Source organism: Alligator mississippiensis, chromosome 1 (genome assembly GCF_030867095.1).
Source record: "Alligator mississippiensis isolate rAllMis1 chromosome 1, rAllMis1, whole genome shotgun sequence".
NCBI classification, from domain to species: Eukaryota; Metazoa; Chordata; order Crocodylia; family Alligatoridae; genus Alligator; species Alligator mississippiensis.
In genome coordinates this window covers 339,041,510-339,055,113 of record NC_081824.1, presented here as the reverse complement: position 1 = coordinate 339,055,113, position 13,604 = coordinate 339,041,510, and the positions used below count along the sequence as shown (strand labels likewise).

At 44.2% G+C, this 13,604-nt stretch overlaps 1 protein-coding gene across 4 annotated transcripts in view; it reads right to left on the bottom strand.

Moving 5' to 3' along the window:
* Window positions 1-13,218, bottom strand: part of HERC2 (HECT and RLD domain containing E3 ubiquitin protein ligase 2) — a 194,051-nt gene extending 180,833 nt beyond the window's left edge. For 3 of the 4 annotated variants that reach the window (XM_059720957.1, XM_059720960.1, XM_059720959.1), the window contains exons 1-2: window positions 13,142-13,218; window positions 12,918-13,010 (exon numbers count right to left, since the gene is read on the bottom strand). In XM_059720957.1, coding sequence (XP_059576940.1) covers window positions 12,918-12,992 — 75 coding nt within the window. In that variant the 5' untranslated portion in view covers window positions 12,993-13,010; window positions 13,142-13,218. The remainder of the gene's footprint in view (window positions 1-12,917; window positions 13,011-13,141) is intronic. The other variant, XM_059720958.1, reaches the window with a different exon arrangement.
* Between the last annotated feature and the right edge of the window lie 386 nt (window positions 13,219-13,604).

The following is a 13,604-nucleotide window of genomic DNA, read 5'->3' as shown; positions in this document are numbered from 1 at the left end:
AAGAACAAATGTGAGATGCAACTCTGAATTAAACATTTACATTCAAATAAAAAAAACTGACTAAAACACCACATAGGTATAAAAAAACTGGAGCTACTGTTAGAGAGTACTCCAAAATTCCCAGCGCTGGAAAGGAACAGAGAAACATCTTACCTTTTGACTCTGCTTGCAGGTAGTTTTTGTATTAGAAACAGAAAAAGTTAAAAAAAAAATCCCTGAATGCTTAAAAAACCCCAAAAAAACAACAACAACACCACCCTGAAGTATCACAAAAGAGCTAACTTGCATGCTATTAGTTGAAGTTCCTTAAATGCAAAAATGGAAAACAGGAGCTTATTTCTTCAAAAGCCATCTCACTTTCCCACCCCTCATGCCCCATCAGAAAGTGCTACAAAGAAAGATTCAAAACAACATTCACATTCCCTTTCCTCTACCACCATCCACCTATTGTCTTTGCTACTTCAGGTATGCTCTACGACTATGAATGAATCTCTTCCTTATATTGCTCTCTCTTCAATGCAATTCTGCTCTCAACTATTAACAATTTAGTCAGCAGCATCCAGTTTCCTTCTTCCTACTCCCCACCCTCACTACTCAATCCCTGGCATTCTAATTTCTTATCAAAAGTAAAACTGATGTGTATCTTGCCTTTTACTCTAAAACCAAAAGAAAAGCAGAGTAAAGCTTACCAGAATGCCACTGGTTTCACACTATGGCTACTGGAGTTTCTATGTAGCCTGGTAAGAGCTCCCATTAGGCACTAAAGAGCATTTTCAAGCTTTGATTTAAATAGATGCGCTACATATAACAGCACCTATTTGATGCTGCCGACTAAACTGTTAAAAGGTGAGAGCAGAATCGCACAATTCCTTCAAAATTCTTTTGAAAAGGATGCCACTGATTTGATGGGCTCTTTTAAACTAAGAGTAACAGAATACCCTTTAAATAATACAACCATGATCTTGTGCTTTTACGTTTCTCAAAAACATCTTTTTTGATCTCCTGTTGATGTTTATGAGGATCTTTTCCAGCAAGAGAAAAGCTCACTATAAAGAGGAAATTTAATTAAAACTGCCTAAAATTAGACAAATATAAACAATTTTAAATTATGTTTCACTAGTTCCAATAACCAAGGCCCCACTCCTATAACAAGCTCTTCACAAGCAGATTAGAGATGTACAAGGCCTCTCTGCAGACAATGGCAATCCACAATGTAAAAAGGGCCTTTCCACACAGAAGTCAACAAAAGATCAGGAATTTGGAGAGTAACATATCAGAGCGGGTAGATTTCCAGCAAATTTAATGCTTTCAATTTGTCACCCCTTAAAAAAAAATTCTTTCTACCTTTTGATCAGAGTAGTCTTACAAACATAAACTGAAGGTAATATGGATTTGCATCAATTTACGAAATGTCCATACAGACAGTTCTAGCATCTTGATGGTGCCCTGCAGTTCTGCCTAAGCTGTAAAAAGAACATCTTTACTAGATGGTATTCAGTTAAAAAAAAAAAAAATTGCCAAAAAATAGCAATCTAGTACTCTCCTGCTTCCATTATGACACCATGGTTTGCTTCCATGCCTGCATACTGGGTCCCACAACCAAAGGGAATTGTCTCCGGATTTAACTAGAAAATTAGTCGTTTGGCTACTAGGCTTTGGTTAAATTGAAAGTTCTCTGTATGAAGTGTAGCAGGGCAAAGTGATTTAAATCAGTGATATTAATAAGAATGTAGGACACATTGATTTAAATAAACTATTTTGATCAAATTTCAATCACATATTTTCTATTTCCTTTAAGGAAGTTTGATCTTCACAGGTTGATAATCATTACAACATGCCAGTTTTCTTGATTCTTCTTACTAACCAGGTGAAACACTATATCTAAAACATATTTAAAGGAGTATAGAGCTTAACAAATGTAAACATTAATTACTCTTATGTTCAGAATTGTGGAATTCATCCTTTTTAGTTACTAAAAAAAATCATTTTGCTTGTGACATGCTGGATTGCTTTTGAGTGAAAACCAGAATGCAATTAATATTTTTTTTTAAGTCACAGAACAATAATATGTTACTAGTTAAATAAAACTACTTTGTGTTTGATATGCAAGATAAAAATGTTTATAAAAACATTTTTAATTTAATACTGATTTAGCAAACAGTGAGAAAATAGCTGTAGTTAGAGAATGAAAATGAATACTTCTGGTCACTACATCTTTCAAACTTAAAGAACTCATCCTCTCATTCTTCAGTTTATATTTGTAGACCAAAAACACACACACACACACAAAAACCCTTCCTGCTTTTTCAACTCTCAATCAAATGCTTAACTTTGAACAAGCTAGTTATTTTAACTGACTGCTTGAAAAAAAGTTTGTTTGTTTGTTTATTTTGAATTGGAATCCAGAGACTTACAGACCAGCAGGCCTAACTTAAAAACCTGGAAAGACACTGAAGAAAATATATTAAACAGTCTGTTCATAAGCACCTGAAGGATAAGGTTGTAAAAACAGCCTTTTTACTTTATTTTTGAGAAATCCATGTCAGACCAATCTTCCTCAGATGGGGCAAGCATAGACGGCAGAGGAAACAAAACATATATTGCATCTTGACCCTAGCAAGGTTTTGATGCAGTCCTATAGAAGAACATAGGACTTAGAGGTGCCTCTGGAAGCCTCCTGAGCCATCAAGCGCAGTCCTCTGTATTTGCAGGCAAATCGTTTACTCAAGGAATACCCAAGATCACTACCCAAAGCCTTATAAAAAATAAATCAAATGCACAAATTCAAAATAGAGAATCTAAGGCTAGATAGCAGTACTGCATAAAGATTTGGGAGCTATAGCAGATCACTAACTGAATCAGTTAGCATGAGACTCATACAAAAAAAGAGTTATAAATAAAATTATAGGGGTGCACCGATAAAGATTTTTTGGGCTGATTATTGACAAGCCATACTGGCTGATACTGACCTGATTGCTGATATGCAGCCCAGCAGCATGTGCTCAGTAATGGAAACCAACTATGAAACCAATTTAAAAAAGGCTACACTGAGCATGACTGTAAAAGTACATGGCCCATATGGGGCAAGCATGCTGATGGGAACCCACCACAAGGACAGGTTAGTGCAACCAATCTAAATAAGACAAATGGTAATCCCTACTAAGCACAGTATTAGTACTTAGATTGTATTTTTCTAAAATACATCAAGCAAACATGAATAATCCTTTAAAGTTTATATTTTTTCTGCCATTTTCCATAGGTTAAAATAATTATTACCTATTACAAGAAAAAAATACTAAAGAAATGCATATTTAATTATTCTTATGAAAAGATCAGCAACATGAAAGCCGCCTTCTTAACAGTCTTGATTACTGGCGATTACCTTTGCCATTACCGAGCCTTGAAAGTCAGAATTTAATACCACCATCATTATTTAGAATGCCAATGACCACAATCATTCTTTCAGTCAGATTTGGCATCAAACTCTGCGTCTACTGGGAAAGCGGCTTCCACTAAGACACAGCAGTCCATTCACCCAAGGAAGTCTAACAGTAACAGGAATTTCTAAATATTACTTTTAATAGACACGCACCCCCAATTCTTTCAAAGCAAAAACCATCTGAAAATTATCCTGGACAAGCAGGAGTTAAAGCCCGAATTACTAACTGGCTTTTCCATGTGGTTCTTCACAACATGCAGAGAGAAACTATTCTACAAATTCTTTTCCAGTGAGTTGTGGGAGAACTTATATCTGGAAAGGATGTGCAAGGAATTCTGGAAAAGCACTAGAAAATTTATCTGCATTTAAGCAGAGCTAGACAGCACCCACACTACAAACCAGTTGTGTTAAAAACTGGCGGCTGTGCTCAGTCAAGCATCTACAGGGCTTGGATGGATCAGCCAGCTTGGGTCAGAAGCACCACAATGCTCACGTTAATGGCTTGCATATATGGGTAAGTATGAGTTAGGGGCAACAAAATACAACCCCATAAAAATTACTAGTGATAACAAGATATGAAAAACACATACTAATTTACAGATTCAGATTCAAGCTGCCTATTCTGTCAGCTAATAGCAAGCCAAATGGAAATATAACCACAAACACTTTAGGAAAGATTGGCCTTTTTTTCTGGGAAGGAGGGGGAAGAAGTGTTTGTTTGTTCATTTTTAAACAGTGCATTTCCCCTTAATACTTCCTAAGAAAACAGTGTGGGCAAACCTTTCCTAGGCCTGTGTTTACTTGGGTCCAGAGCTCTCTTTAACTTCTACTGTATGGGGAGGATAGGGGGACAGGAAGGAGGGAGAGGGGAAGAGACCTGTACATTTGGCTCATATTTAAGATTCACCTGAACCAAGAGATGCACAGCGCACTGAAAAGCTTTCTGTATTGTGGACATGCAGTTATAGTTTTCATGGCTTGACCTTCTAGTCAGTTACAAACACTTCTGGGGAGTTTTTTTGTTTCATAGATGCTAGAGTCGGAAGGGACCTCAACAGATCATCAAGTCTGACCCCCTGCCTAGGCAGGAAAGAGTGCTGGGGTCAGATGACCCCAGACAGATGCCAATCCAGCCTTCTCTTAAAAACTCCCAAGGTAGGGGAGAGCACCACCTCCCTTAGAAGCCCATTCCAAATTTTGGCCACCCTTACCATGAAGAAGTTTTCCCTGATATCTAGCCTAAATCTGCTCTCTGTCAGTTTGTGACCATTGCTCCTATTTACCCCAAGAGGCACCTTGGTGAACAGAGCATCTCTGATCCCTTGCTGCATCCCCTTAATGAATTTGTAGGCAGACACAAGATCACCTCTCAGCCTTCTCTTGTGGAGGCTGAAGGAGGTTCAGGTCCCTCAGTCTCTCCTCATAGGGTTTGCCCTGTAAGCCCCTAACCACACAAGTGGCCCTCCTCTGGACCCTCTTGAGTCTATCAACATCCTTGAAGTACGGTGCCCAAATCTGGACGTAGTACTCCAACTGCGGTCTGACCAATGCCACATGGAGGAGAAGAATCACGTCTTCGGTTCTATTTATCATGCACCTGCTGATGCATGATAAAGTGCAGTTAGCTTTGCTGATAATTTCATCGCGCTGATGACTTGTGTTCATCTTGAAGTCCACTATGACTCCGAGATCCTTTTCTGCTTCTGTGCTGCTGAGAAGGTCACTTCCCAGCCAGTAGGTGTACTGGATATTTTGGCACCCTACGTGCACTTGTCCTTGTTGTACTGCATCCTATTGTTTGTTTGTTTAGGTAAAGATCATGGGGTTAGAAGGAACCTTCCAGACCATAAGATCCAACCCTATGCCTTTGCAGGAAGCCTTTACCTAAAAAAGCATCCACTCCAGCCCCTCACACACCAGAACTACAAAGCACAAAACAAAAATCTCAAGGATACTCTGCAGCATACCACAAAAACAGGGAAGAAGAGGGCATTGCTAGTGCTCTGCTCCTGCAATGTTTGAGACGTAATTGGTTAAAATATGCTTAGGAACCTACAAAATTGGTGCAACTGGCCCCCAATTTCACAGGCAGAACATGGGGCCTGGCATACTTCCCCCCACCATCCCACCTGACTGGGCGGGGCCAGTTGGGCTCCTCAGCTATCGCTGCTGGTTGGCTGCAAGGGCTGCCTGTCATGTGGCTCCAGCCTTCTCCAACTGGTGGAGGACCAGGGACACATGACAGGTAGCCCTCGCAGCTAGTCAGCAGTGAGGGGTGGCAGCCCTTCAAGAAGGCAGAACCCCCTGTCGCAGCACCCTGAAGACTGCTGGCTCCCTCTGAAGAGTCAGCATTTTCTTTTCAGTAAGTTTCTTTTCACCCTGAGGATTTTGCAGGCAATGCTGGATTTCACAAAAATCACTATTTCTGTAGGTCCCTAAATATCTTCAAAGCGGAGTGACAGGAAACATTATGAGCACACTAAGTTTGCTAAGGCTTCGACATCATATTTTGTCAAGTGAAATGCTTCACAGGTGCATGTTAAATTTCAAAGAAAGTATTTCATAAGTCCAGGATGGATTTTCTGGTCAAATTCACAATATCCAGTAACTCCCCAATTAGGATGTTTTAACTGGGATGTGAAAAACGGATTCAGCAACCTGCTCTGCGAGTGGGCCTCCCATACCCCAAGCAAGTGTTCTAAGCAGACTGTTTTTGGCTGTAACAGGTTTCTAGCTTCCTCCCTGCAAAATGTTGAACTATATTGTTTTTCTTCCCATGCAGAATGCAAACAAGTTTCAAAATCAAGAATTTTCACAAACAGAAATGGTTGCCGGCCAGCCCAGAGTTACACTAACAAAGAAGCTTTAGATAGAGAACAACAGATGTATTACTACCATTATTCCTTATGACAAGAGCAGTAAAAAAGAGTTAAGACAGAAAAAAAATTTAAGCAAGACTTTACAGAACCAAAATTCCTCCCAGAATTGTTTTCTTGGCCCCAGATGGCACATACAACAAACAATGAGCATACTGGTAGAAGAGAAGAAAGAAAAAGAAATGAGTAAGTCATAGATTCATAGATGTTAGGGTCGGAAGGGACCTCAATAGATTATCGAGTCCGACCCCCTGCATAAGCAGGAAGAGTGCTGGGTCTAGATGACCCCAGCTAGATGCTCATCTAACCTCCTCTTGAAGACCCCCAGGGTAGGGGAGAGCACCACCTCCCTTGGCAGCCCGTTCCAGACCCTGGCCACTCGAACTGTGAAGAAGTGTTTTCTAATGTCCAATCTAAATCTGCTCTCTGCTAGCCTGTGGCCATTATTTCTTGTAACCCCCGGGGGCACCTTGGTGAACAAAACCTCACCAATTCCCTTCTGTGCCCCCGTGATGAACTTATAGGTGGCCACAAGGTCGCCTCTCAACCTTCTCTTGCGGAGGCTGAAAAGATCCAGTTTCTCTAGTCTCTCCTCGTAGGGCTTGGTCTGCAGGCCCTTAACCATACGAGTGGCCCTTCTCTGGACCCTCTCCAGGTTATCCGCATCCCTCTTGAATTGCGGTGCCCAGAATTGCACGCAGTATCCAACTGCGGTCTGACCAGCGCCCGATAGAGGGGAAGTATCACCTCCTTGGACCTATTCATCATGCATCTGCTGATGCACGATAAAGTGCCATTGGCTTTTTTGATGGCTTTGTCACACTGCCGACTCATGTTCATCTTGGAGTCCACTAGGACTCCAAGATCCCTTTCCACTTCCGTACCACCCAGCAGGTCATTCCCTAGGCTGTAGGTGTGCTGGACATTTTTCCTCCCTAGGTGCAGCACTTTGCATTTCTCCTTCTTGAACTGCATTCTGTTGTTTTCTGCCCACTTGTCCAACCTGTCCAGGTCTGCTTGCAGCTGTTCCCTGCCCTCCGGCGTATCTACATCTCCCCATAGCTTTGTGTCATCTGCAAACTTGGACAGAGTACATTTCACTCCCTCGTCCAAGTCACTGATGAAGACATTAAAGAGTATTGGTCCAAAGACCGAACCCTGCGGGACCCCACTGCCCACACCCTTCCAGGTCGAAACCAACCCATCCACCACGACTCTCTGGGTGCGACCCTCCAGCCAATTTGCCACCCACCGGACTGTGTAGTAATCCATGTCACAGCCTCTTAATTTGTTCACCAGTATGGGGTGGGATACCGTATCGAAGGCCTTCCTGAAGTCTAAGTATACAACATCCACCCCTCCTCCTGTGTCCAGGCATTTCGTAACCTGGTCATAAAAAGAAACTAGATTGGTCAGGCACGATCTGCCTGCCACGAACTGTGCTGATTTCCCCTCAGCATAATTTGTCCTGCCAGGCTCTCACAAATGTGAGCCTTGATAATTTTTTCAAAGACTTTGCCAAGGATGGAGGTGAGACTGACTGGCCTATAGTTGCCTGGGTCCTCCTTCCTCCCCTTTTTGAAAATGGGGACCACGTTGGCCCTTTTCCAGGCCTCCAGGACTTGGCCCGTGCGCCACGAGCTTTCAAATATTCCCGCCAGTGGCTCTGCAATGACGGCGGCCAGTGCCTTCAGCACCCTCGGATGGAGCTCATCCGGGCCTGCCGACTTAAAGGCATCCAGTTCTTCCAAGTGCCTCTGCACCATCTCAGGGTCTACGCATGGCAGTCTGGCGCCTTGCTGCTGCCTCTCTACAACCCCAGTGAGAGACTTGTCGTGCCCCTCACTTAGGAACACTGAGGCAAAGAACTCGTTGAGGAGTTCAGCCTTGTCCCCCCTGTCTGTCACCAATTGTTTCTGCCCATTTAGCAGGGGTCCTATTCCTCCCTGGGCCTTCCTTTTACTCCCTATATATTTAAAAAGCAATTTCTTGTTGTCTTTTACTTGGGTTGCCATCCTCAGCTCCATGGTAGCTTTGGCCCGTCTAACTGCCTCCCCACAAGCACGAGCAGAGGAGGTATATTCATCTTTGGTGATCTCTCCCTGTTTCCACTTTTTATGTGCTCCTCTTTTGACGTTTAGGCTGCCCTGGATTTCTCTGGTCAGCCAGGGAAGCCTCCTGGCCCCTTTCCCTCTTTTGCCTCGCTCGGGGATCGTCTTGCTTTGTGCCCGAAGGATCGACTCCTTAAGGCACAGCCACCCTTCTTGGGCTTCCATTTCTTCAAATCTCCTACTCTGCAGTGTGTCCTTGACTAATCCCCTGAGTTCACTGAAATCAGCTTTCCTAAAGTCTAGCACTTTCACCCTACTAGTTACCTTACCCACTCGACGTCTTATGGTGTATTCTATTATTAGGTGATCACTGTCCCCCAGATGGCTACCGATCTGGAGGTCCGCTACCATGTCATCCCCCGTTGCCAATACCAGATCCAGTATGGCATTCCCCCTAGTGGGACCGTGTACCTCCTGTGTCAGGTGGAGGTCCTGTACACAGGTTAGAAACCTGCGTGAGCGGTGGGATTTTGCTGTCTGTGACTCCCAGCAGATGTCCAGGTAGTTTAGGTCCCCCATGACTACCGCCTCTTTAGCTTTTATAGTCTCCGAGAGCTGCCTCAGGAGCCCCGAATCTCTTTCTTCCCCTTGATGTGGGGGTCTGTAGCAGACCCCTACCACCAAATCCCTTTCTCCTTGCCCCCCATGTAGCCTAACCCACAATCCTTCTACTTCCTCATCCTTAGTCATCAAGATATAGTTACCAATAGTTCTTCAAGAGTCTTCATTGAAAGTTGTCAGTTTACTTTCCAGGAGATGTTCTGGAGATGTTCTGCTGTTATAACAATGGTGCCTATACAAACAATATCGTGTTCTCTGCATGTCGATCAGGGAACATGACACCTGATGCTGCCCCGTCTCTGCCAGTAACACCCTGAGAGCCAGTTAGGGCACTTACAGCTGACCTTGGTGCCAGGTCACCCACACTACCCTCACCTAATGTCTTCAATCTACAAAGAGCACAAATTTACACTGGATACCTTGCTCTTTTTTAGGCCTACTAGTAAGTCCTGCTACATGGGAAAGGAATGGCTGTACTTGCAAGTCACAGAATGTGAGCCATCCTAAACTGTATTCCACGGGTGCTCAACTTTTAAGCAGCAGGCCATGGGTCCCCCACACTGCACAGGCAACCCCCCACCATGACTGCACTGAGGCAGGGGCAGAAGTGAAGTTAAAAAGGGAGCCCAGAGGCCACATCTTAACTCCTTGCAGGCTGCATGCAGCCCACGGGCTGCCAGCTGGCTCTATTAGTTTGTTCTCTATGCTGCTTCAATTAATTTGTTTTATTATTTTATTTCTATAGGTCACTGATATAGCATGTAAACCTCATACTAGGTGGACTGAAAAGGGGTTAATTAGTTCTGTAAAGAAAGATTTAATTGTCTTCAATCCACAACACCTGCCAGAACTGTCAAGCCTGATGAAAGATCCCTCCACCCACAATACATTATCAGAAGATGAAAGAAAACAGGGAGATCAAGACAAGCCTCAGAAGTGAGCATCCTGCCCAGGAATGAATTCTGTTCTAAGTTAGCTGTAATTCTGAAACATCACAATGACAAAGGACTTCTCTAAAGAAAGTTCATTTTGTACACTGTAACCTGTTCATGCATGTTTCCCTGAGGTAAGGGAACTGAGGAGAAATGTGTTTCCGAGCCTACATATTACATGACTCCAGGTCATTGAGGAAGTAAGAATCTGTCTCTGGATGAGGCAATGTCAGGACCAACTCCAACCGTACTCCAAACAATGAATCTTAATTAACTGGATTCATTTGTTTATGTAAATTGGCATGTCTTTCTCCAAATCTCTCCTGGGAAGTATGTTCATCTTTTTAGCTCCTCTTTTCAGGTTCTCATGCCTCTGACAAGACATCATCAAATCATTCTACAGTTGCATCATGTAAGGGAAACAATGGATGTCAAATTAGTCCAGCAACCGAGTAAGTGTAGATTTCTCTGCTATGGAGGTTGGGGTTTTTTTGCCAACATGTCTTTGCATCTATAAAAAGAGCCTAAAATATTGATTGGAATAATGCAGCTAATATTCTAGGCTAACTGATATGGTATCATCTACCATGCATTAAGACATACACCATGCACTAAGCAGACAAAGCCACAAAGCCTATCAGTGCCAGAAAAAGCTATCTGCCACATAGTGTGTGAGTGGGGGCGGGGGAGGAGGAACAACAACCATCTAAAAGTATTTCAAGGATCTACACACAAAATTTCTCTAAACAGTATGAAGACATTCATGCAGTTTCTGAAAATACATCCTATGCAACAATTAGCAAAAAGTCTATATTAAGAGAAATATCAGCCTGTTCCACCAAAGCTTCCATTAGCTAGAGCAGAGCAATGTCTGCTAATGGCCTGAGATAGCAACTCTGATTAGACTTCAGTTTTCATGAAAGTAGAGCAGGAAACAAGGGATTGATATGCACATCTAGCATCTGGATAGCACAGTAATTCTGTTCTCATTTTATCACTCATCCTAGTCACAATCTTATTCACAATTTTAACGTTTTAAAATTTATCAGTTGCATTGTGAAAATATTTTTTACACAAATAAAAGGCAAAAGGAATGCATTAAGAATTAAGATCTATAGCATTAGGTGCCCCTTTTTATTAAAACAGATGATTAAAAAAAGAAATCAAATACACGATTTTCCAGCCAACAGGCATCCCTCAACTTCTGCTCTGATCATCTTGTTGACACTGTTCTCTGGTAGCCACTGGGTGGATCAGAATAGAAACAAAGGGACAATATAAAAAGTCACATAAGCAGGCCCACTCAAATCTCCAAAATTCACATAGTCCAAAAAAGAAACCAAATAAAGAAACAGGCCATAAACCATGAGAGCTGAAGATAATTAGCTCCAAGTAGAAATCCCCACTATTCTATTGTAATGGACACCACGTGTGACCTAGAAATTAATGTTAAGATGCTTAACTCAATCTTAAATCTCAGCTATTAATGCAAGTGCTTTGGTTATCTAAAAGCATCCATGTTATTTCTTACGATATAAAAGGCATCTTAACATTTGTTCCATAGATCGCCATTACAAGCAAAACTTTTGAGCTTCTGCTGGCTGCAATACAGGTACAGAGGAAGAACTATCCTTGCCAAATCCATTAAAGTCCTATAGTTTATAGAGTACTACACATGCCACATCTTACGAAGAAATACAACATAAAAACATTGATCCCCTATGACTGGGCACCAATTGTGAACCTAGCTCATCTTATCTCTAGATAAAAGAATTTTTGTCCTGATGAGCTTGCAGGTGAAAAACATTTTGCTTCCGTAACACTTTGTTCTATAGATATTTTATCCAGTCACAGGAACAAATAAGTTTTCGACTCTACCCCTCAGACACTCATTCTGCAACCTCAGAACAGAGCACCTGACTTCCACTTCTGTTCCACAGTCCCAACACTAGCTTGACGTGCCCTTAACACAAGACTAAGGGTTTGTTTGTTTTTTATTTTAATGTATTATTTTGCCGTGGAAGAGGAGAAAATATATATGTATTCTGTTTGAACATTTTATCCCAAATGCATGCTTAACTGCCTTCAATCATTACATCTCTCCATTAATTGCACCCAAGTTAAAAGTTAGAAACATGAACTTCACAGCTGAAAATATATTTAGTTATCCCTCTCAATTTTTACACCACATGATCTTACCACATGAACCTCTTTGGCTAAAAAGACATAACATGGAGCAGTGTCACCACGAGTGGCGTGGCACTAGTCCACAGCCCAGCCCCTCACCTAGGGACAAGGCCCAGGCCCTGAACACCCTACCCCAGCCCGCAGGTCCAGAAACGTGTTAGCAGGGAAGCAATGCCACTCCTCCCCTGCCACCAAGTTTTCAGACCCCATCAAATTTGCAGGCTGAACACCCCAGTGCTGGGGTCCACACTGGCCCATGGGTTGAACACACCTGCTACTGAGCTGCGCAATCCATCCCAACAGCCCGCCTTCGACCCCAAACCAGCCATGCTCTTCCCGTGGCATCACCGAGACCCAAAAGACTCAAGTCAAACATAACAGGTGCCCCTTCCAGAAGGGGGCAGGGAGCACACAGACACATGCGGGCAAAGGAGGTGGGACAGATGCGCGCACACAGACACGCACAGGCAAAAGAGGCGGGTCATGGACACAGACACACAAATACCAGCAAGCGATATCAGCTGGAACCAAAACAGAAAAAAAAGCAAAACCAGAAACCCCAAAAAGCCCCCCCCCGCAAAAAGCTAACACACACACACACAACCCCCCCCCAAAACCTAACTCCCCCCCAACAAAAAACCCAAAACAGCCCACCACCCCCAGCCAATAAAAAATACCAGAAGAGTCCCAGCCCTCTCAAAACCCAAAAAATAAAAAACGAGCGCACTCCCCACAAGGCAGGCCCTACCACCCCCCATCTCCCCCACGGGCGCACCAAACCCGGGCCCAGCCAGCTGTGCCCCCCCCTCACCTGCAGGTCCGTCTTCAGCCATTTGGAGTCGAACCTGGCTTGCGCCGCCAAGCAGAACGCCGCCTCCGCCGTCATCTTCCCGGGCGGCCCAGCCTGGGGGGGGGGAGGCGGTAAGAGCCTGCGCCCGCCCCGCGAGGGGGCTTCCATCTCCCCTCCCCCCCCCCCAGCGCTCCAGGGACACCCCCGCCCCCTCCAACCGCCCACCAACCCCGCGCTGCACCCACCGGCCGGCGCGCGGACGAGGCAGGGGTGACGGTTGCCTACCCCGCACCGGCCCCAACGGCGTCCGCTCCGCTCCAGCCGAGTCTCAGTCTACCTCCCCCCGTTCCCCCATCGCCCCTCCTCTCCGACAGCAGGAGGAAGCTGGGGCCGGACGGAAGTCCGCTGACAGAGACCGCCCACCAATCAGCGGGCGGGTGCGAAGCGCCACATCCGGCCCCGCGGGCGACAGAACCATAGAAAAGCGCAGCGCAGTGAGAGTAGAGGGGGGTGGTAGAGTCGTAGAGAATGAGGGGTAGAGAGGATTGGGGTGGTAGAAGAAATGGCGTGTGCGTGTTGTGCCAGTGCAGCTCTGGAACGTGGGGCTGGGGTAGTACGCTCTCTTGGGCTGTTTGCTTTGGTGTTGCTGGACGCAGGATAATTATTGTATTTGTGCCGTTATTTCAGCCCTTGTACAATGTGCAATTG